The 21,666-nt window shown below is 68.8% G+C and overlaps 7 protein-coding genes across 7 annotated transcripts in view; 2 read left to right on the forward strand and 5 right to left on the reverse strand.

Annotated features, from left to right (window-relative positions):
• CHLNCDRAFT_140663 (hypothetical protein) overlaps positions 1-5,133 on the reverse strand; it is a gene marked incomplete at both ends in the record, with an annotated part of 5,691 nt that extends 558 nt beyond the window's left edge. Inside the window, 9 exons of the mRNA XM_005850868.1 lie at positions 165-230; positions 440-1,186; positions 1,248-1,332; positions 1,412-1,464; positions 1,669-3,054; positions 3,221-3,295; positions 3,479-3,742; positions 3,849-4,805; positions 5,086-5,133. Of these exons, the coding sequence (XP_005850930.1) occupies positions 165-230; positions 440-1,186; positions 1,248-1,332; positions 1,412-1,464; positions 1,669-3,054; positions 3,221-3,295; positions 3,479-3,742; positions 3,849-4,805; positions 5,086-5,133 (3,681 nt within the window). The remainder of the gene's footprint in view (positions 1-164; positions 231-439; positions 1,187-1,247; positions 1,333-1,411; positions 1,465-1,668; positions 3,055-3,220; positions 3,296-3,478; positions 3,743-3,848; positions 4,806-5,085) is intronic.
• Positions 5,134-5,358: 225 nt separating this feature from the next.
• On the reverse strand, positions 5,359-10,144 carry CHLNCDRAFT_140664 (hypothetical protein; the record flags this gene model as incomplete). Its single annotated transcript, XM_005850869.1, has 13 exons — positions 5,359-5,679; positions 5,818-5,926; positions 6,063-6,239; positions 6,359-6,694; positions 6,894-7,094; positions 7,270-7,530; positions 7,718-7,785; positions 7,967-8,070; positions 8,237-8,344; positions 8,513-8,607; positions 8,768-9,077; positions 9,235-9,421; positions 9,599-10,144. 13 exons carry the CDS (start codon positions 10,142-10,144, stop codon positions 5,359-5,361), a joined length of 2,823 nt encoding a protein of 940 aa, XP_005850931.1.
• A 36-nt stretch (positions 10,145-10,180) lies between these two features.
• CHLNCDRAFT_140665 (hypothetical protein) lies at positions 10,181-11,014 on the reverse strand (the record flags this gene model as incomplete). The annotated part of the gene is made up of 3 exons (XM_005850870.1): positions 10,181-10,531; positions 10,660-10,802; positions 10,888-11,014. 3 exons carry the CDS (start codon positions 11,012-11,014, stop codon positions 10,181-10,183), a joined length of 621 nt encoding a protein of 206 aa, XP_005850932.1.
• Positions 11,015-11,477: 463 nt separating this feature from the next.
• Positions 11,478-14,398, forward strand: CHLNCDRAFT_48545 (hypothetical protein; the record flags this gene model as incomplete). Its single annotated transcript, XM_005850591.1, has 9 exons — positions 11,478-11,603; positions 11,869-12,053; positions 12,274-12,376; positions 12,550-12,652; positions 12,845-13,023; positions 13,281-13,391; positions 13,606-13,730; positions 13,907-13,992; positions 14,280-14,398. The coding sequence occupies 9 exons, from the start codon at positions 11,478-11,480 to the stop codon at positions 14,396-14,398; spliced, it is 1,137 nt and encodes a 378-aa protein (XP_005850653.1).
• Positions 14,399-15,495: 1,097 nt separating this feature from the next.
• On the reverse strand, positions 15,496-17,834 carry CHLNCDRAFT_140667 (expressed protein; the record flags this gene model as incomplete). The annotated part of the gene is made up of 4 exons (XM_005850871.1): positions 15,496-15,689; positions 15,872-16,690; positions 16,859-17,448; positions 17,830-17,834. 4 exons carry the CDS (start codon positions 17,832-17,834, stop codon positions 15,496-15,498), a joined length of 1,608 nt encoding a protein of 535 aa, XP_005850933.1.
• Positions 17,835-19,463: 1,629 nt separating this feature from the next.
• Positions 19,464-21,207, reverse strand: CHLNCDRAFT_140669 (hypothetical protein; the record flags this gene model as incomplete). The annotated part of the gene is made up of 4 exons (XM_005850872.1): positions 19,464-19,563; positions 19,683-20,503; positions 20,636-20,838; positions 20,976-21,207. 4 exons carry the CDS (start codon positions 21,205-21,207, stop codon positions 19,464-19,466), a joined length of 1,356 nt encoding a protein of 451 aa, XP_005850934.1.
• A 247-nt stretch (positions 21,208-21,454) lies between these two features.
• Positions 21,455-21,666, forward strand: part of CHLNCDRAFT_56923 (hypothetical protein) — a gene marked incomplete at its 5' end in the record, with an annotated part of 4,081 nt that continues 3,869 nt past the window's right edge. Inside the window, one exon of the mRNA XM_005850592.1 lies at positions 21,455-21,557. Within this exon, the coding sequence (XP_005850654.1) occupies positions 21,455-21,557 (103 nt within the window). The remainder of the gene's footprint in view (positions 21,558-21,666) is intronic.

Consider the following 21,666-nt stretch of genomic DNA (forward strand, 5'->3'; position numbering starts at 1 on the left):
GGGGGGGGGGGGGGGCGCGATTGGGGTCAGCCCGCAAGAGGAGCAGAGGGAGAGAGTGGTGCACGAGGTGAGACAGGAGTGTGTGTGTGTAGGAAAGAGCGAGCGTGTGTGTAGGACAGAGTGTATGGTGCGGGGGAGCGTGCACCGCGGGCAGCCTGCCCCACCTGGCTGCCAGGCCGGTTCCGGTAGTAGGTCTCCACCTCGCTGGCGCGCTGCTGCTCCGCCTCCAGCTGCGGGGGGCAGCGGGCGGGGCACGCAGGGGGGCGACATGGTCGTGTGGTGGCGGGGGCAGGAGGCCGGCAGGCGGATGACAGCACAGGGGCGCCGAGCTTGCTGTGGCTGGGCGCTCCGAGGCAGGAACGCACACAGCACAGCGCAGCAAGCACAGCACAGCAAGCGTAGCATGCACAGCGCAGCATGCACAGCGCAGCAAGCACACCTGGGCCCTCAGCGCGCGGTTCTCGGCCTGCAGGGCTGTGGCCTGCACCTCCGCCTCCGAGGCCTGCTGCTGCAGCGCAGACAGGCGCGTGATGGCGTCCCCCGCCGACGACGGCCCCGCCGCCGCCGCCGCCTCCAGCTGCTGGACACGCTGCGACCACTGCTGCACCTGGGTGCTGTACTCTGCCACCGCCGCCTGCAGCGCGGCATTCTCGCGCTGAAGATCCGCCAGCTCAGCCTCCTGCTGGCCGCCGCCGCCGCCGCCGGCGGAAGACGCTGCCGCCGCCGCCGCCGTTGCTGCCGCGCTTTCCAGCTCCCGCACGCGGCCCGCCAACGCCTCGTTCTGCTCCTGAAGCGCCTCCGCGAGAGCCGTCTGCTGCTCCACGGCAGCAGCAGCAGCCTCCAGCTCAGCCAGGCGGGCCGCGGCAGCCGCCGCCGCCTCCGCCTGCTTCCGGCCCCACTCCTCCGCCTGCATCGCTCGGCCCGCCGCCTCCTCCGCAGCCGCCGCCGCCTCCTGCAGCTGCTGCTGCAGCTCGGCAGCGCCGCCGCCGGCCGCGGCGGCCGCCGCCTGCGCCGCCGCCAGCTGCTGCTGCAGGTCGGCAGCCTGCTGCTTGGCTGCATCCCGCTCCAGCAGCACATGCTCCCGTTGAGTCAGCACTTCTGCCATGTCAGCCTGCAGCGCAGCCAGCTGCGCCGCCGCCGCGTCGCCGCCAGCCGCCGCCTGAGCCTCCAGGATCGCCACCCGCTCCTGCATGGGACGGAAGCGCCAACAACAGCTGCAGCGGCTCAGTGGCTCACACAGCGCCTACCCAGAAGGGCTGGGCAAACAGGTCGGACTGCTCTGGCAGCGGGGGGGTTGGGGCAATGGGCAGCTGCGACCACGCCACATCCAGACTGGCAGCCGAAGCGAGGCCCCCCAGAGCAAATCAGCTGGCAAGGTCGCTGGCGCATCCTCGCCTGCAGCTCGCCACACTGGGCTGCGGCAGCTTCCAGCTGCCCAGCCGCCTCCTGCTGCTGCTGCTCCAGCTGCGGCCAGCCAGGAGGAGAGCGGCAGGCACGTGAAGCTTAGCGCCACATACACTGGCAGGCACTGGCAACAAGTCCTGCTTCGCCTGCCCTGCTGGCCCTCCATGGCTTTATTTTTCCATCCCTGTTTCTCACTGGGCGCAGCCCCCACAGCCCCCTAGTAAATATGATATAGTATCAATGATACGATCCCTGCCCACCCACCTGCGCCCGCTCCCCAATCATGACCTCTGTCTGCTCAATCAGCGTCTCCAGCTCCGAGGCGTAGTGCGCCTTCTCCCGCTCCGCAGCCGCCAGCGCCTCTGCCTGCTGCCCCAGCTGCTCCCCAAGGTCGGCAGCCTGCTGGGCCAGCTCCGCCGCCTGGCCCCGCAGCGCCTCTGCCAGCGCTGCAGCCTCCGCGGCGCCCTGGCTGCCGGCACGGAGCTCCTCCAGCTGCCCAGCCAGCGCCGCCACTTCCGCCTCCCGCCCCGCCAGCGCCTGCTGCGCCTCGGCCGCCGCCGCCGCCGCCTGCTCCAGCTGCGCGGCCGCCGCCTCGGCCGCGGCGTGCTGCTCCGCATACTGCTGCTGCAGGGAGGCCAGCTCTTCCTGCAGCTCCTCAGCCCGGTGCAGCCCCGCCGCCCGCTGCTCCTCGGCCGCCTCCAGCTGCTGGCGCAGCGCCGCCTCGCCGTCGGCCCTGGCGGTCAGTTCACTCTCCAGCTCCTCGCCCCGCTGCTGCGCCGCCTCCAGCTCTCGCTGCACACCTGCCAGCTGCTCCTGCAGCGCAGCTGCCACACCACCCTCCTGCGTCGCCGCCTCCCCCACCTGCTGCGCCAGGCTGGCAGCTTCCTCGCGGCTGCTCGCCAGCTCAGCCTGCAGGCCCTCCACCTGCGCCCGCAGCACCGCCAGCTGCTCCTCGCCGGCAGAGATGGTCGCATCCTTCTGCTCAGCCATCTGCTCCAGCTGCTGCCCAAGCGCAGCCGCCTCCTCCGCCTGCTGCCGCAGCAAGGCAGCTTCCTCGCGGCTGCCAGCCAGCTCCGCTTGCAGCGCCTCCACTTGCTCAGCGAGCGCAGCTGCAGCACCGCCCTCTTGGGCTGCAGCCTCCACCTGCTCCTGCAGCGCAGCCGCCTCCTCGCGGCTGCTCTCCAGCTCGGCCTGCAGGGCCTCAAGCTCCCCCACAGTCGCCGCCAGCTGCTCGTTCGCGGCGGCAGCGGCGGCCCCGGCGCCCGCCGCCTGCTCCTGTGCCTTCTCCAGCTGCTGACGCACCGTCGCCTCGGCCCCAGCCAAGGCACCGAGCTCACCCTCCAGCTGCTCGCAGCGCTGCTGCCCTGCTTGCGCCTGCTCCAGTGCAGCCACCAGCTGCTGCTGCAGCTCCGCGGCGGTGCCGCCCTCCTGCTCCTGCTGCTCCCGAAGCGCAGCCGCCTCGCGGGCCAGCTCGGCCTTGGCGGCCTGAGCAGCCGCCAGCTGCTGCTGCAGCTGCACCAGCAGGCCCTGCTGCTCCTCCAGCAGCGCCGCGGTGGCGGCCTGCCCGCCAGCGGCAGACTCCAGCTGCGACTGCGCCGCCGCGTATGCCTCGCGCAGCGCTGCCAGCTCAGCAAGCTCAGCCAGCACGCCCTGCACCAGGGCAGCAAGCAGGATCAAGATCGGTCCTCCCTGTGTCCAAAGCAGCTGTGAGGGATCCCCCCTACAGGAACAGGCGCCCTCTCCTGGGCTACACACAGGGCACCATAGCCCCTCCCCGGTGCAGCAGCATGTCGACGCCGCGCCGACCACAACCCACCTGCTCTGCCTCCCCCTTGGCACGCAGCTCCGCCTGCACCACAGCCAGCGCCTCGCCCAGCCGCTGCACCTCATCCTGTGCCAAGCAGGCAGGCGGGGTGCGCGGGCGATGAGGAGGCACGGCGAGCTGGGCTGGCATTGGTTGGTAGCACACACGACCCTCCCTGTCCCAACACACACAACTCCAGCCTGGTCCCATGGGCACTGCTGCTACCCCAGCAGACATCACGGCACCCCCAGCCACCCCCCTCGCCAGCACCTGCAGCTCGGCCTCCCTGGCCGCGGCCTCCTGCGCCGCCGCCGCCAGCTTGCGATCGGTGTCGTCCGCGCGCTGCTCTGCCAGCTCCGCCAGCTGCTCCGCCAGCCCCGCGCGCTCCTCCAGCTCCGCCAGGCGCGACTGCGCCAGCGCCAGCTGGGAGTGCTCAGCCTCCTCCGCCTGCACCGCCTCCTCGGCGGCCACCGCCTGCTCCGCGAGCTCGTGCTTCATGCGGGCATTCAGTTCCCGCTGCCGCTCCAGCTCCGCCTGCAGGCGCAGGGCAGCGGGGCGGAGGTGGGCGTGTGTGGAGAGGGGACCAAGGGAGGAGGACCATGGTGGTGGACACAGCAGCCATTAACGCCCGCCACCACACAAACACACACGAGCAGCACCCCCCAGCACACGCCTGCATCTCGAGCGCCTCCTGCTGCTGCTGCGCCAGCTGCGTGCTGAGCGCCACCAGCTGCTCCTCGGAGCGCCCGCTGCCCGCCACGGCGTCGCCCAGCTGGCGAGCCTGCGCCTCCAGCTGGCGCGCCTGCGCCTCCGCCCGCTCCTGCGCCTCATCCAGCTGCTGCTTGTAGCTGGCAATCAGGCTGAAGTTGCCCTCCTGGGCGGCCGCCAGCTCAGCAGCATGCGCCTCGCGCGCGCCGGCAAGCTCAGACTCTGCCGCCCCGTGCGCGGCGGCCAGCTCGGCACGGTGCGAGGCCTGCGCCGCCGCCAGCTCGGCCGCCGCAGCCTCCTGCTCCTGCCGCGCCGTGCCCAGCTCTGCGGATAAGTTCTCTGCGGCCTGGGCATAGCGCTGCGCCTGCGCCCGAGCCTCAGCCAGCTCCAGCTGAAGCTGCTGCTGGTGCTCAGCAGACGCAGACGCGTGTGGGGCCGCGGCGGTGGCGGCCTCCTGCAGCTGCTGGTTGGCGTCGTGCAGCTCCCGCAGCCGCCCCTGCTGCTCCTGCACCTGCTGCTCCAGCTGAGTGCTGTTGGCCCGTTCATCCTGCAGCGCCCGGTGCAGCTGATCCACAGAGCCCAGCAGCTCGCCGACCTGCTGATGCAGAGACTCGGCCTCTGCTGCTGAGGCTGAAGCCGCCGCTGGAGCGGCTGCGGGTGCTGCAGTAACGCCAGGCGCTCCTGCCAGCGCAGCTGGCGCCGTGCGTGCGGCGTGGCTGGCCTCCTGCCGCAGCGGCGGGCCGGGTGGAAGGTCTCCCAAGGAGCTGCCATGGTGTGTGGTCGCGGCAGCGGGCAGCTGGCCTGCCGGCTTCTCCGGTGATGCGGCGGCCGAGGCTGGCCCTTTCTTGGCAGCTAGTGCTTGCTGCTTCCGCCGCTGGAACTCCTCCAGCTGCACAAAGCGCAAGCAGCGAGGCTGGCGGTCACAAGAGGGGCGAGGGGCGGGAGCGGCGGGTGGCGGCACCACCTGCCCCACAGGAGGCGATGCTGCGGCGCCTGCCGCTCGATAGGCTGTCTATCATGCAGATGAAGCGCCCTGAGGGCTGTCAGGTGGCGCAACAACACACACGCGGTGGCCGGTTTTCATTTGCGGCGGGGCAGGCCAGCCGCGAACCCCCGTCAGCGAGGCGTTGCTCACACAGCAGTGCACATCGCTCCCAGCTGGGCCGCACCTTGCGTCGGCCAGCCTCCAGCCGGTCGTTCCCTCCTCCAGACTTCATGAACAGGTAACAACGCTACGGCGAACGAACACTGCCCTCTGGAAGATGCAGTGCGAAGTGACGCAAACAACAAGGATAATGTGGGGCCCCAGCTGGACCCAGCTGTCCGTCCCGCTTGCATCCTAGCCAGTCGCCAACTTTGTGTTCTGATTTCAACACACTCAGTCATTATCACAGGTCACCAGTCCCCAACAAAAGCACAACTGCGCACCACAGGCCGGCTCGCTACACACCGCCGCCTGCGCCGCCGCCGGCTGCCGCCACGGCACTCCCGCCCGTGCGGCTGGTCAGCACATCCAGGCGCTGCAGCAGCACCACCGCTGCCTGCTCCGCGTTCAGCTGCTTGACGCCGTGCGGCGCCAGCAGCTGCTTGGCGCCACGCGGTTGCGCCTCCAGCGCCGACAGCAGCTGCACCGCGGCGCCGTGCGGCATCGTCAGCAGCCGCACCGCCTCCTTGCTCTCCTTGAAGTGCGCGGCGGGGCGGCCGGTGTAGGCACCAAAGATGGCGGCCATAGCCGCCAGGTCAGCGTCCAGCTGGGCGGCGCCCTGCAGGGCCAGGGGATGGGCAGTGGGCAAGCAGGCAAGCACGTCGCTTCAGAGGCGAGGCCAGCTGGCCACGGCCAGCGCCCCTGCCGAAGAAAATCACAGCAGGACCTCGAGCCGGCGTCGGCAGCGGCGCGCCACGCCCAGCCCAGCACAGGCTGCACTCGCCTGCGCCGAGAAGAGCGCCTCTGTGGCCACCTCATTGTACAGCCCATAGTTGACCGCAAGCGCCACGCTCCGCCACACATCCCTGCACACACGGCGAGACACAGGCACGCAGCCGCCCTGGTTGCCAAAGTGCGGCAGTCAATCCAGGGTGCAGCGCGCACAAAAGCAGGGGTAGCTGGGGTTGTTGTCTCCCTTTCTGCTGCCCCCGCCGCACCCACCTGAACACCACGGCATCTAGCTGCTCGGCCAGCGCCCGAAGCAGCTGCTGCAGGCTGTCTGCGGCCACCAGCATGGCGGGGGAGGGTGCCGCGGGGCCCACGGCAGCCACGGCGGCAGCCGCCTGCTCGGGAGGCACGCCCTCCTCGAAGCCGGCGGTGAAGGCGGCAGCATCCTTCCTGCAGGGTGCAAAGCAGGAGCGGCAGCTCAGCAGCTGTCCGTGTGGCAGTACGCCGCTGCTGCAGCCTTCGAGCACCACACGTGCCAGGTCAGCGACTCAAAGTCGAAGCCCACTCACTTGTATGGCACCAGCAGCTTGTTCCAGCTGTCCACCGCCTGCTTGGCCAGCTTGTACGCCCACTGCTTGCGCAGGGTGGCAAACGCTGCCGCCTCGCGCTCCACCAGCGTGGTCAGGCTGCGTGCGCCGCCGCCAGCCCCGCCCTCTGCCTTGCCGCCGTCGCCGGCAGGGTCCTCCGCGCCCGTGGCGCCCGCAGCAGCAGCAGCAGCAGCAGCAGAGTCTTGCAGCTCCGCCAGCAGCAGCACGCCCTGCGGCTCCCGCAGGTGGTGCTCGATGTAGTGCGCGGCATTGACGGCGGCGCCCACGCGCGGCAGCCAGGTGTCCCCCAGCATGCCCCTGCAGCGGCAGGCAGCGGGCGAGCCAGGCTCACAGCTCACAAGCGTGGAGTCCGGCCCTACAAAGAGAGAGCAAGCTGTGCAGGTGGCCCGTGCAGCTGCAGGTCTCCTCGGAGGAGCCGTGCAGGGCAGGCAAAGCCTAAGCGGTCCCCACGAGCCCCCAGCCCAGCCAGCCCAGCCAGCCCAGCCCCCGCCTGAACTGCTCCGCCTGCTGCAGCAGGCCGGAGAGGCGGTCGCGGAAGGCGCGTAGTACCGCAAGCGGCACCGCCTGCATGAAGCGCAGCTTGTGGTCCAGGCCGTGCACCCAGCCGCCGCGCCGCACCAGGCCTCCCACCAGCGACGCCACCTGCTCCGCGCACACAGGCGGCCAGAACTCGCGGCGCGAGGCGGCGGCGCCGCCCCTGCGCAGGCAGATGCATGGGCGGCAGCTGCTCAGCACCACCACCCGCCATGCCGCCCGATAGCATCCTGGCGGCCTGCCAGGCGACGCTGGCGCTTTCTGCAAACACCCTGCCCGCCATACCACTGCCACCTCCAGCACACACACACGCAGGCATCCCGAAGCCGCGCGCCCACCTGCTCCTGGGCGTGTCAGGCACCAAGTCCTCCTCCTGCCCCGTCACCGCCAGCAGCTGCTGCGCGGCGGGCTGCCAGGCGGAGTAGGCGTCGCAGGCGGCGTCCAGCTGGCGGGAGGCATCCCACAGCTCCGCGCCCAGCCACCCCTCCCGCCACTCGCCGCGCTGGAACAGCAGCTCGATGGTGGAGCCAGGGTGGGCGGCAGACAGGAACTCCTCGTCGACAGGCAGCGCTAGGCTGGCGCCGCGCACCGGCGCAAACCTGCGCGGGGTGCGTGCGGCGGTGCGGTGCAGATTTGGGGCTGCATTGCGTGTGTGTGCTTGCATGCCTGTGTGTGGCGGGGCGGCACACCATCCCATGACAGCTGATCAGGCGGTCGGCAGGCCAGCAAGTCGGGGTGCAGCAGTGTGGGGCAGTCAAGAGGGTCCATGTCGGCGCACCGCCTCACCTGCGCTCAAACTGCATCGCCTCGTCAGCCAGGTGCAGCCAGAGCGCCGGGTCGCCAGCCTCGACAAGCTGCGGGGCAGGGGCGGAGCGGTTTGGGGTTTAGGGCTGTGACGCAGGCTGGAATGCTTTTGCAGGAAGAAACGTCATCCACACTCAACAAATACACGCTCTCTACACGCTCTCTGTCTCTCCCACCCACCCACTCCACACACAAGCACAGACCAAACCAGCCCAGCCTCGCGCGGCGCACCTGCGGCAGCAAGTGTTCGCCCAGCACAGCATTCACGCCCACCACCTCCACCGCCCGAGCCACCTCCAGCGGCAGGCTGTACCAGGCCTGCAGGCCGTGCGCCTCTGCAGCACAGGGGGCACAGGCGCCCGCAGGCGGGAACATGGAGCGCCGGGAACATGGGGCAGCAGCAGGCTAGATGGGCCAGCAACGCTGGGCTGCGCTGAGCAGCAATCAACAAGAGGCACCGCGTGGGGAGGGGACAGGAGCTGCCTGCGGCCGGACGCCCACCGACGCAGGGCTGGAGCTCTTGCGCCAGCGGGGAGCACTGCTGGGCCGCCTTGAGCGCGGTGGCAAACAGCCACTCGGGACGGTCGGGGCGGTCGGTGGGCAGCCCGCCTGAAAGCAGCAGGCAGGCACGCGGGCAGGCAACCAGCAGTTTCAGGTTGCATGCGCGCGCGTGTGTGTGTAATGTGTTTGTGTGTGCCCTCCAACAGGGGGGGCAGCGGCAATGCATGGCATCAAGCAAGAGGCGCCCATGCGTGCGTCACTTGCAAAGTGCCTCACTTGCAAAGTGGTGGCGCAGCCGCTGGGCCAACGGCGCGGCCAGCTCCTCGGCTGGCCACAGCAGCGGGCCCTCCTGGCCGGCTTCAGTCAGCAGACTGCAGGCAACGGGGCGGGGAACAGAGGGGTGCGCCAAAGCTGCGTATCAAGGATAGCGGCAGAGAGGCAGACAGCCCTCCCATCCTCCAATCATGCCAGCTGAGGCAATCGCTGCACCATACACACAGCAGCAGCGGTCCTGCTGGCACCAAGCCGCACCTAAACTGCTCATGCTGGCTCGCCCGCTGCAGCGTCAGCAGCATTACGAGCAGCTGCTGCAGCTCGGCCACAGCCGCCTGTCCACCTGCCCCCGCAGCAAACCCACGCCACGCACGCCCATCGTCTGCCGCCGGTGCCGCTGCCGCGCCCTCCGCGCTGACGCTGAGCGGCGGCGGCCAGTGGGCAGCTGCCAGCCGCTGCTGGATGCCTTCGCTGAGCAGGCTGCGCAGGCTCTGCTGCACCGCATCCACCCGCCCCAGCAGGCCCGACGCATACTGCTGCAGGCGCTCAGTGGGCACCTTGCCTTGGTCTGCAGCAGCACAAGCAGAGTGCACTCAGCAACAGACTCCAGCCGGCAGCAGGAAGGATGAGCGCAGGAGCAATCGTGGTGCGGGGTGGTGTGGCAGGCAGACGCGCCCCCTTCACTTTTCCAGCCAAGATGTCAAGCGCATCGTTCCTCCACCCACCTGCCAGCTGCTTCACTGCGATGGCATACCCCATTGCTGTGCTGAAGCTGTCCACAGCCTCAGACAGGGCCTGCAGGAATGCCGTGCCCGAGGCGCTGCCAGGCGCCGCCGCGCCCCCATCCTGCTGCACCTGCTGCTGCAGCGTGCGCGCCGTCTTCTCCACGTGCCGAATCAGGGCTTGCAGCTCCTGCAGGCGGCCAGGCGGGTTCCGGGTTGGCAGGAGACCAATGCAGCCTGGCAGCAGCGAATGGCGGCAGGGCGGTGCGCCTGGAGGCCACCCATACAAGGAGGTTGCAGCACACAAGCTGGCCTGCAGGCCACGGCAGTCAGCATCCTACAAGGCAGGTGCAATGCAGATGCACACCTGAACATACTGCAGGTACTGCCGTACCGACTGCAGTACCGCCAGCTCGTCCACCAGCGCCGCCGGCTCTGCCGGCAGCGGCACGCCGGTGCTGGCGGTGCCCAGCCGCTGCGACATCGCCTGGTAGGCATCTGCCGCCGCCTGCGCCAGCTGCTGCTGCAGGCCGCTGCGCTGCTGCTGCAGGCCCGCCAGGTGCGCCTCCAGCTGCTGCAGATAGTCTGCAGGGTTGTAGGCCTCTGCGCCATCCTGAGCGGCTGACGCGGCGGTTGCTGACGCATCGTCTGTCGCCGGCACCGCCTCCAGGCCCTGCCCGGCCCATTCGCCATACCCCCCCGCTGCTGCGCCAGCATAGCCATGGCCGGCGCCGTCTGCAGCCGCACCAGCGTGGTTGCTGCCACCGTTTGGCTCGGCATATTGGTCTCCGCTACTGCCTTCAGGGTCCCGATAGTGACCGCCACCGGCGCCGCCGCCACTAGCTAGCTGCGGCGTCCGCGCTGCTGCCGCCGCGGCTGCCGCCGTGGCCGAGCCTGGCTGGGATGGGGCCATGCCTGCACCTGGGGCTGAGCTGGAATCCGGCTGACGTCAGCTGTCGCCGCCGTCACTTGTGTTGCAGGCCAGCCGGATGTGGAACAGATGGATGTCTTCGCTGCTCCACTCTGGGTGCTGCTCGCTCAGCGGCACCTGCCGCACCTCAAAGCCAGCCGCACGGAAGAGCTGCCAGGGGAAGGGCAGCGCGGGGCGGTGCTCGTTGCACAGCACGGTCAGCGTGCGGGGAGAGGAAAGCGCGGCCAGGGTCTGCACAAACAGCGGCAGCGCCTCGGCTTGGTAGAGGACGTCCGAGGCGAGGACCAGGTCAAAGGGCGGCTGCAGGTGGCCCACGGGATCGCCCCAGGCAAGCGCCGCAGCGGTGGCAACCCCGCCCAGGGGGTTGGCCTGCACACGACCGTGGGGAGGCGAGGTGGCGACAAATGAGTGCAGGCGGCCCACCCGGCTGGCCCAGGCTGTCACCCAGTTGGTAAGCTGGCGGCAGCATTCCACAGGGGGGCAGGCCCCGCACCTACCTCGATGTTGGAGCGCACGAGCGGCAGCAGATGCGGCAGGTCGGTCAGGACGACGCTCTCCGCCCCAAGAGCCGCTGCAGTGCACCCCACCGCTCCCGGCCCGCAGCCCAGCTCAATCACGCGCTTGCCAGCCACGAGGGACGCTGCAGCGCACGATCAAGGGGTGCTGCCAAAGTTGATCGAACGGGCTGGATCGGTGGCGGCCCGATCCAGCATTCCCCCACGCACCTGCGTGATCCAGGTAGTATACGAGGCAGAGCCCGGCGTCCCACACAACGCACCCTGCCTCGCTGTCCAGGCGGTGGTCCTCTCTAATAATAAGCTCCCGGCCAGCCACAGCCAGCACACGACTCATACAGCACTTACGATCATCATAATTTGGGATTCTGCCCTGCGGGCTCCATGGCTCCAGCTGGCGCTTGCTGGCGGCTCCAGCGCGCCCCTGGCCGCGGAGAAATCCTCAATTTTGTGTATTGAAGCTTCGCCAATTTCGAAGCCTCTCCTGCTGTCGTCCCTCCGAGATTCCAGTCTTTGCAAAGCCCGTTTCCGCCTCTTTGCAACCTTCTGCGAGCCCGCGCACCCGCGCCAGCATGATCTGCGCGGCGCTCGGAACCAGTGCCTGCACAACCAGCCCCACCCCCAGTGCCGGTGCCCTCATCCGCCACTGCCGCGCCGCCCGCCGCACCATGCGCGCCGCCGCCTCTGGCGTCAACGGCAACGGCGCCGCCGCGGTCGGCGCCCCCGCGCGGCGGCCGCTGAGCACTCGCACGCTGCTGGTGCAGTCGGAGGGGCTGGTGGCCGACCAGTATGCGGGCAGCATGCCGCCCATCTACCAGACCGCCACCTTCCAGCAGCCGGGCGCGGTGGAGATGGGCGAGTACGACTACAGCCGCTCCGGCAACCCCACCCGCACCGTGCTGGAGCGGCAGATGGCGCTGCTGGAGGTGAGGCGGTGGCATCCGATGTGTGTGTGGGTGGGTGTGTGTGCGTGTGTGTTTGTGTGTGTGTGTTGGGGGCTTGGGAAACTCAGAGGAGCCACAGCGGTGGGCAGCGCTGGCACCGGTGCTGGCCTTGGCAGGCGTGGGGACCGTTGATAGGCGTGCGGCGACAGCGCCGGCCTGCATGCACGCTTTTGTTGCACGGCACGCCCACCGTCCGCGTGCCATGCCTTGAACACACACACAAAATGCCTCCCGTTGTTACCCGCAGGGCGCGGAGCGGGCGTTTGCCTTCAGCAGCGGCATGGCGGCGCTGGCGGCGGTGACGCGGCTGCTGTCTGCGGGGGACCACGTGGTGGCCGGGGACGACCTGTACGGGGGCACCAGCCGGCTGCTGTCGCGGGTCGTGCCCAGCGCGGGCGTCCTGGTCAGCAACGTCGACACATCAGACCTGGAGTGAGTGGGGCCGGGAGGCAAGGGTGGGTGTAGTGGTGTGGTGGTTTCTTGGGTGGGCTTATGCTTGTGTGTTTGGGGTGTACGAGTGGGGTTGACGGCGAGGGGCCGAAGCAGGCTGGCACGTGGCATGGTGCCCAGCCCTGCGCTGAGCCCGCCCAGCCTTACCAGCATAGGACTCCCCTCCCCCTCCACCCCTCTCCACCCCCTGCCCAACCCGCAGGGCTGTGCGCGCGGCCATCATCCCCGGCCAGACGCGGCTGGTGATGCTTGAGTCGCCCACCAACCCGCGCATGCAGATCTGCGACATACCCGCCATCTGCGAGGTACGGGGCGGTACTGTACAGTACTGTCATGGTACTGCAAGTGCACTCTGGGGCTGGCTTTGGAGCGGGCGGCTCCGGGGCAGCGTATCACAGCTCTCGCCTCCGCTCCAGCCAGCCTGCTTTGACCCCCCGCCTGCCTGCCTGTCTTCCGGCTGGCCCTCCGGCCCCTGCAGCTGGCGCACGCCGCGGGCGCCCTGGTTTGTGTGGACAACTCCATCCTCACCTGCCTCTACCAGCGGCCGCTGGACCTGGGGGCAGACATCGCCATGACCTCAGGTGGGTGCGGCCAGGCAGAGGGTGGCAGCTGGCGTGGCTGGCCTGGTGGCGCGCTGCCTCACCTGCCTCTCCTGGTCGGCATTCTACCCACCGCTCAAATCACACTCATCACCCTCGTCCGCCACTCCCGCCTCCCCTCTCCTGCCTCCCCACATCCGCCTCCCCTCTCCCGCCTCCCCAATGCTCCTGCAGCCACCAAGTTCATCGGCGGCCACTCCGACGTCACCGCCGGCATCCTGGCTGTGCGTGACAAGGAGCTGGCCGACCGCATCTACTTTGTCCAAAATGCAGAGGGCACCGCGCTGGGGCCCTTTGACTGCTGGCTGCTGGTGCGGGGCATCAAGACCATGGCGCTGCGTATGGAGCGCCAGGTCAGCACAGCACAGCACAGCACAGCACAGCACAGCACAGCGTGATGGCCGGGCGCCGCGCCAGCAGGCGCCGTGCTCCGGGGCGCGTTGTTTGGGCACCTGCTTGTCGTGTTCTGCTGGGCAGCGCTGGGCTGATTTGTGTCGGGGATGTTGGACCCTGCCGCACCCTAGGCTGCTGTGGCGTGCACCACCAGCTCGTCCTGTTCCCGGCTGTTGCCTGACCAGCATGCTTGCTGTCGGGCGGGCTGGGTGCGCAGGTGGCCAACGCACAGCGCATCGCCGAGTGGCTGGCGGCGCACCCCGCGGTGCACCGTGTCAACTACCCAGGCCTGGCAGACCACCCGGGCAAGGAGGTGCACGACCGGCAGGTGTGTGTGTGTGTGTGTGTGTGTGTGTCAGGGGATGTGCTGCACTGAGGCTCGTGGCCATGCTGCACCGTGTTGTGCTGTGCTGCGCTGCGCTGCTTTGTTCTGCGCCATGCTGCGGTGCTCAATCGGCAACCGAGGGCCGCGCCTGGGCCCGCAGCCCGCGCCTGCCGCCCACCGCTCCTGCCGACTGTGCCCGCGCCGCCCCACTGTGCAGGCCGCCTCCGCGGGCAGCATCATCTCTTTCATCACGCAAGACGCGCGGCTGTCGCGCGCCGTGTGCGAGGAGACCGAGCTCTTCAAGATCACGGTCAGCTTTGGCAACGTCCGCTCCCTCATCAGGTGTGTGCCGGTGGGCTGGGCTGGCTGGCGGCCGCACAGTGCGTCCCCATCAGCGCTTGTGAGCCCCAGTGCACCGCTCCGCATCCACATCCATGCTGTGTACACACTCACAAGCAAAACACCCACCACCACCAACCCACGCACAACCACGCGCTCGAGCACCCCCGCTGCTGCAGCATGCCCTGCTTCATGAGCCACGCCTCCATTCCTGCCGAGGTGCGCGCCCAGCGCGGCCTCCCAGACGACCTTGTCCGCATCTCAGGTGGGCTGCCTGTTTTGGATGCCTGTGTGGCGAGGAGGTGGCGGTGGTGTACATCGTGCCATGTGGCGTGTGCGTCTCCGTTTGTGGGGATGGTGGCAAAGGCGGTGGTCAAGGGCTGGCTGGAGGCAGGCGGGGTAGCCTGCGGGCCGGGTTTTGCCTGGGCCTTCAGGTTCAGAGTGCTGAATGGCGCGCGTGCCTGGCCGCTGCTCCCTGCCCCCGAGCCCTACCCTCAACCCCCACCAACACACACGCAAACCTGTGGCCCCTCCCTTGCGGTGCGTGTGCAGTGGGCATTGAGGATGTGGAGGATTTGCTGGCAGACCTTGACCAAGCCTTCCAAAAGGCGGCGGCGGCGGCGGCGGCAGCAGCAGGCCCAGCGCCTGCCGAGGCGGCCCTCCCCAGCTGAGCGCCGCGGTGCTTCCGCTGCAGCACTGCAATTGTGCAGCAACACGCACCCTGCTGCCAGTACGGTCCTGGTTACAAGCAACAAATTCAGCTGAATTGGAGAAAGAATGAAGCACCTGTGGTTCGATATTGCTTTCCAACGACGTACGGTTTGGGGTTCTTTATGAAAAGCACGCATGCGTGTGGGCCTTGCTCGTCCCAGGCCTTGCAGCGTGCATATAGGGAAAGGGGAGAGAGGGGAGGAACAGAGGATGAATGTGGAACTGACGACAGAAAGCACAGGGTGTGTTGGGGGGGAGCGTCGGTGGCATCAGCTGCGGTCTTCGGTCCCGCGCGCCGATTGTCAAGCCAGGGAGGGAGAGGAGCGTGGGAAGAGAGTGAGAAGGGGCTGGAGTGCTGAAGCAGATGCAAGGAGAGAGGGGGGCGCGTGCTGCAAGGGTGTTCGCAAAATCGAGCTCGGCAGCAGCAGATACAAAAGTGGCACAGTACAGGAGGCTCCAGTGTGGGAGTGGGTAGGTGGTGATATGCTATCACCCGTCAGCATCAAAAGGAGGAGGTGCGGTGCGGGGAAAGGAGTGAGGGCGCATGCTGCTCATTGGCACGCAACGGCCCAGGCATGGCGGGGCTGCCAGGGATGGGGCAGCCAAATCAGCGCGGTGAGTTCATTCGGTGTGGCGTGGCGGCAGCAAAGGGAGAGGAAGGGGGCGCGACCCCCCTTGTCAAAGGTAAGGCCAGGCTCAGCAGTCAATGAGGGGAGCAGGGGACAGGCTAGGGGGCAAAGGTGACCCTTGGGCAGGTGTGAAAAAACTCGAGCTACGTTTCAATGAGGGGCGGCGGGAGCGTCGGGCGGCCATGAACGGTGCATGCGGGGTTGGTGAGCGGGAACATGGTAGGGTGAAGCAGTGTCAATAGTGCACACTTTGGGCGCGTTATTGATTCGTTATGGATTAGTATAGCCAGGCGTTGGGCGGGAGGGTGGCTGCCGGCTCGGGGCTAGCCAGAGACGTTTGTGAAAGGGAGGGCGGTAGTAGCGGGGTGACATGCAGGGAGGAGGCGCTGAGAGCAGCAGCGAGCTAGAGCGGGCTCCCGCCACCAAGCCTACCACCGCCAGCGCTGCGGGAAGTGCTCCCCGAACACGCACTGCAGCAGTCGCAGGTCAGCGGAGCCGGCATGGGCGGCGCCGGGCGTGGGCGGCGCCAGCGGCGCTGCGGCGGCCACCAGGGTGGCCGCCGCCGACAGGCGCAGCTGGGCTGGGTCGAGGGGCGTGGGGGTGGGCTTGGGAGGCGCGGCTGCTGCATCAGGGGAGGCACGAGGTTGGCGGCGGTGGCGGCAGATCACACGACGCAAACACACCGGGACAGCAAACGGGGCAGGGTGGCAGCATGCCGGCCCACCAACACATGGCGCAGGCAGCCTGGGCAGCCGCAGGTGCGCCCCTCTCTCTTTCAAGGACTCCAGGGAGGCTGCGGCTCACCTCTGTGCACGGGGCGGGCCTGGGAGGGGTCCCGTGACAGCCACTGCGCGGCCGGCGGCACCGGCCGCGGCATGGGCACCACGCGCTGCTGCTGCAGGTGCCGCTCCTGCTGCTGCTGAATCACAAGAGGCAGCCTTGCGGCGGCGGGCTGAGCGCGGGGCACGGGGCCCACCGCAGCGCGATGCTCGCCCAGGGAGGCGGAGGGCGTCGAGGCCACCAGCGCCGATGGCGAGGCCAGCCCGCGGCGCGTCTGCTGCTGCGCATGCTGGCGCTGCAGCGCCGCGGCGGGCCCTGCGGCGGGGGCGACACGCTGCCGAGCGCCGGCCGCCGGCGGAGCCTCCCTCCTGACGCTCCTGCCGCTGGAGGCGCCGCCGCCGCTCTTCCTGCCGCCGGCCGCCTTGCGCGCGCCCGCGGCTGCGGGCAGCCGGTCCAGGCTGGTGTGGCTGCGCACCGTGTTGGCAGAACCAACCCTGCGCAGCGCACGCGCTGCCTCCACAGCGAGGTGGGGCCCCGGCTGCGGCACCATCACCGCCGCAGGGGCGGCAGCTGCCGCCATCGCAGCGCCGCGCACCCGCTCCTGGCCGGCAAACGGGTTCAGGGCAGGCTGCCCCGGCGGCAGGGCCAGCTGTTGCGGCTGCTGCTGGAAAGCAAGCTCCTGCTGGCGGGCCTGCTGCTGCTCCGGCGGCGGCTGCGCAAAGGGGTCCGCATCGCCGCCAGACCAGGGCGAGGCCAGGCTTGGCATGGTCCCAGCAAACAGGTCTCCTGCCAGCAGAGGGTCCTCATCTGTCATCCCCAGCAGCAGATCGTCCAGGCCAGGCACTGCAGCACAGAGGGGGCGGGGCAGGCGGGGCTCAGAAGCTTGATAGGCGGACGCAGGAGGGGCGCGCACAGCAGCAGGATGGAGAGCTGGTGGCAGCCAGGTGGAGCGGTGCAGGCTCCCGCTGCTGCGAGCCCACGCGGCAGTGGCGCCGCCGCCGCTGCACTCACCGTCGTCCAAGTCTCCCAGGCCGGGGAGATCCAGCGGCAGCGTGGCAGGGCCCGCAGCGGCAGCTGCAGGCCCCGTGAGCAGGCCGGCGAATGTGTGGTGGTGCTGCTGCTGCGCGTGTGCCGTGCCGTGGCCGTGCGGGCTGTCCCCGACAGACGTGGCAGGCTGGGGTGGTGCGTGGGTGCGCGGCGGGCGCCACAGCGCCTCGCCCGGCGCCTTGCGCTTGCTGCGCCTCGCTGCTGCGGGAGGCTGGGCGGGCACAGCACCGCCGCTGCCCGTCAGCTTCCGCTTCTGCGGCGGCAGCACAGGCCCCTGGTGCGGCTGCCGCGGCTGCTGCTGGCGGTGCTGTGGCGAGGTGGGAGTGCCCCCGGGGCTGCCAGAGCCAGCAGAGGCAGAGTCGGTGAGGGTGACGAGGGGCGGCGCCAACGGCGCCGCGGCCGTTGGAGCCAGCCCTGCTCCGCTGTCCAGGGAGGCACCGTCACCAGGGCTGCCACACGCGTCCCTCACCAGGGCCCAGCACCCCTGGGCGGTGCGCAGCGGTGCGCCGGCTGTTCCAGCATCCAGGGCATGCGCCGGAGCACCCAAGCGCTGCCTGCAGGGGCACGGCGGGGTTCCATCGGCTCAGCACGAGCGTGGCCAGGGAGGGAGCAGGTGGAGCGAGCGGGCACAGCTCACATCAACTTGTGCCCTCTCCGAGAGAGGCCGCGGGCCCGACTCTCCGTCGGCTGTGTGTGTGTGTTGCGTACACGCACGTACACGATCAGCAATAACACGAAGCTGCACAGGGGTTGCCGCGGGACAGCAGCTGGGGGGCTGTTCAGCGATGGTGGTTTGAGGAACGAACACCTGCGCGCTGCAGCGCGTCAGGAGACAATCGCATGCAGCTGAGGGTGCCAAGCAACGTGCGAGAGGGGGGCGCAAGGGTCTGCAAATGCCAGCAGGCAAGCCAGCTCTCCTGGATCAGCTGTACAACCGCATTCGAGCCTTCGTCACTATTCCAGCACTGTCGCAGCGCCGCCGTGTTGCAAGTTCCAGCTCGATCGGTGGCAAAGGAAGATGGCGGTGAGAATTGGGTCTTGGAAGCCTGCGCATCCCGCCCCAATTGCCTGATTTTTAGGCGGGTGGGCGTAGAGCATGCAGCTCTGCTGGACTCAGCTATGCCGCCGCACCCTTGCAGCCCGCCCGCCCGCGGCCGCCGCCGCCGCGCTTCCCCACGGCTTGTTATTGCATGCCCTTGCACATTGGTTCGGGGCCACCAAACATTGTGGGTGCGGCGCAGATGCCCTAACAAGAGCGCATCTCAGATTGGGGCAGGCAGCTCTGGGGCCGGCAGCTCCACCGTGCTGCTCGCCTCGCTGTGCTGGCGCAGGAGCGCAAGCCCGATGCCGGGCGGTTCAAGGTGGAGGACATGATGCCTGCGGACGAGGCCACACGAAACGACCCGCTGTACGAGAAGCTCGTGCAGGACCTGCAGGACTCGGCGCCGGGCGTGCGCGGCTGGCTGTTTGCGGCGGGCGCCTTTGATAAGGGGGACCTCCTCTACCTGCGCAAGGTGGAGCGGGAGCAGAAGCACGTGGAGGAGGAGCAGGAGTACACCGAGAAGCAGGCGGTGAGCAGCACGCTGATTGCGTCGGGCCAGCCGCCCCGGTTCTGCCGTGGCGCAACACAGCGTGCCACTCGTGTTGGTCGTGTGCTGAACTCCTGGTGGCAACGGCAACAAGAAGGCTGGGTGGCAGCCAGAGCTGCTGCCTCCCCTCTGCTGACTTGCCTGGCCCTGGGCCCCGCTAACGCTGCAGTTTTTGGAGCAGCGCGCCAAGCTGGAGGAAGAGGAGGAGGCGCGGGCAGTGGCGGCAGCAGCACGAGCCGTGGCGGCAGCCAAGCAGCGGCAGCAAGAGGCTGAAAAGTGAGTTGCTGCCTGCCGCGTGTCTACCCGCACCTGTGCTGGTGCGCGCGCGATGTGCTGATCACCTGCACTGATGGTGTGTGCCCGATTGCTTTGCAGGAGGAAGAAGCTGATTCCCATAGTGCGAGTGAAGCCGGCAGCAGCGGGGGCTGGCGGGCAAGCCAAGTTGACCACTGGCTCTGGAACTGAGGGGGCCACGCAAGAGCCGGCAGCCAAGAAGCAGCGGACCGAGTCAAGAGAGGGCCAGCAGCAGCAGCAGCAGCAGCAACAGGCGGCAGGCAGGGAGGCGGGTGGCAGCGGCAGTGACAGCGGCGGCGCCCTGGGCGGGCTGGTAGGGGCCTATGGCAGCGGGTCGGATTCAGAGGAGGGATGAGGGCAGCCCAGTAGAGCCCCCCGACGCCTGGGAACAAATGAAACATGGGAGCATTTGCCTGGCCCTGTGCTTTTCCTGTCAAAATCCTTCGCCCCAAGGCTTGTACAATCCCAAGCTCACATCCACTCCACAGATACCTTTCTGACACATGTATGCCACCACCTTCCATCCAAATCACAAGACAACTCAACTCACATTGCAGGCAGGCAGCACATTATGCTGCCGCTGCACGGGCTGCTTAGGCTTGAGCTGTAACAGCCAGTTGGCTTGCAACCGGTACTGGACAGAATAGCAGCGGCAGCCAGTAACACGACAGGGCCCAGGATGTCTTTCAGAGCGGCTTGTAATGAGGCAGGATGTCGTATCGCTGGCCGCCTGTGCTGCTCCACAGCCGTTCATGCTCAAACTGGCTGCAGCAGTCGACGTAAAACCTGCGGAGAGGAAGCCATGTGGCAGCCATTCACAGGCACACCACCGCAAAGCCGGTTGTGCCTGCGCGGTGGCCAACAACAATGACAGGCAGGAGCGGCAGCCACAGGCGGCACCCCACCTGCAGCAGGCCGGGTCGGCAGCAGCTGCACACAGCAGCGCCGAGTCCAGGGCTGCTGCACTGCCCGCCACGACGCCCGCATGGCGCACGCCCCGGAAGCCGGCACCCCACAACACCAGCACCGCCGCCGGCCCTGGCCGCTCGGCTGCGCCGCCGCCGTCCTCTGCCCGCTCTTGCAGGCTGCGATCGGAGGTGCCCTGTGGCGTGGCTGTCTCCAGCAGCCACACCCCGCCATCCGCAATGAGCTGCTGGACGGTTGGGTGCATGGCAGGCACCACCTCATACTCTGCTGGTAGCCAGGCAAAGACCGCAGAGTCGGCAGCCAGCGGCGCAACCGCCTGAGCTGCCTCTGCTGCACTGTTCGCCGCTCCCGCCTCTGGGCGCTGCTGCCCCCGCGGCCGCGCCGCCGCCAGCTGGGCAACCTGGCTGCGTGTGCGCTGCTGCCGGAGCAGCAGTAGCACGGCTGTAAGGTGGTGTGGCGAGAGGCAGCGTCGCCAGTGCGGCAGCAGCTGGCGGGCCGCGGCGTTGTCCACTACAGCTGCCGTCTTCGGCAGGATGGAAAGCATGGTTGCCTGCTGTGGGCTGCCCGCCTGCTTCTCCGGCACCTGCAAGCTGCCGCCTCCACCCTGCTGCTGCCTAGGCTCCTGCAGCTGCCGGTGGGCGGCGACGCACACGTCTGTCGCCGGCCAGCTGACGACCTCGCACTGCTGCCTGAAGCCGCAGCGTGCAAACAGCCTGAGCATGGTGTCGTTGGCGGGGACTGTCACCGACAGCAGGGACGCCACCCCGGGCAGGCTGCGTGCCAGTGCCTCGGCCTCCTCCTGCAGGCAACCGGCGCAGGGAGGGGCTGGGGTCAGTGAGCAGCACACGAGCATATGCATCTCAATGTCCTGAGGGTATTGCTGGATGGCAGTAGACACCGCGGCCGCACCTCGCCCCCAGCAGCCACCCACCAGCAGCAGCTGCGCCAGGCCGGCTCCCCGCCGCTCCTCCCGCGTGCGCGCGCCCCACAGCCACAGCACATCGCCGCGCTGCTGGCAGCACAGGAGTGCATCCAGGGGAGCCCCCTGGCCGCCGGAACATGCCACCAGGATGTGGGTGCCCGGCTCTGCCGCGGCGGCGTTGATGGTGGCGGGCAGCTCGTCGGTGCCACCGTCTGCAGGCATGCGGGAAGGCAGAGGGCACAGAGGGACATGCTTGCCCTGGGCAGAATATGGAGGAGAGGGTTGAGCGGATGACTGCAAGGATTCGGCCGCGCATTGGCAGCCCGCCAGGGGCTTTGGCTATACTCACAGACGTTTCGGCAGATGTGCGCCACGTCGACGTGATCCCGCTCTGCACAGTAGCGGCGCACAGTCACACCAGGCTGCCTGGATTGCGGCAGGGACGGCAGCGGCGGCTCGGGCACTGCCGCCGCCGCTGTCGGCGTCTGTTGGCGCTGCTGGCTGTCTGCCTGCCCTTCCAGGGGTTGCTGCTCTTGGTGCGGGACAGCCAGGGCTGCGCTGGCCGTGTTCTGGATCGCCATAGCTTTTGCTGAAGCTCTGCTGGTGGTGTGGGCGGGGAGAGTCCTGCTGCCGGGCCAGCGGTTTGCCCCCGCCAGCATCTAATTTGATCAAACGTATTGGTTGATGTAAATTTCAGAGGATACGAGCGTTTTCTGTGAGCCTTCTGCGAATGCCACGCTGGAGTGAAGCGGAGGTGCGAAACCAGAGCAAAACTAAGGCTCCCGAGACGCAGGCATTGCGCCAATTGGGGCTCCACCTACGCTGATCATGGCGGCTGCAGTTTGTGCTGTGCAACCGCTGCACAGCGGCAGCTTGCAGGCCAGGGGCAGGCGCCCTGTGGTATCCAGTGTTGTGATCTGTCAGCAGCAAGGTGAGGCGCAGACGCCACCGGGACTGGGCCAGGGTTGCCTCGGCCGCCGACGGGCGGCAGCACATCGGCGTGCTCGGGTGCTGGCGGGGGGGGGGGGGGGGGGGGGGGG

Source organism: Chlorella variabilis (genome assembly GCF_000147415.1).
Source record: "Chlorella variabilis unplaced genomic scaffold CHLNCscaffold_3, whole genome shotgun sequence".
NCBI lineage: Eukaryota > Viridiplantae > Chlorophyta > Trebouxiophyceae > Chlorellales > Chlorellaceae > Chlorella > Chlorella variabilis.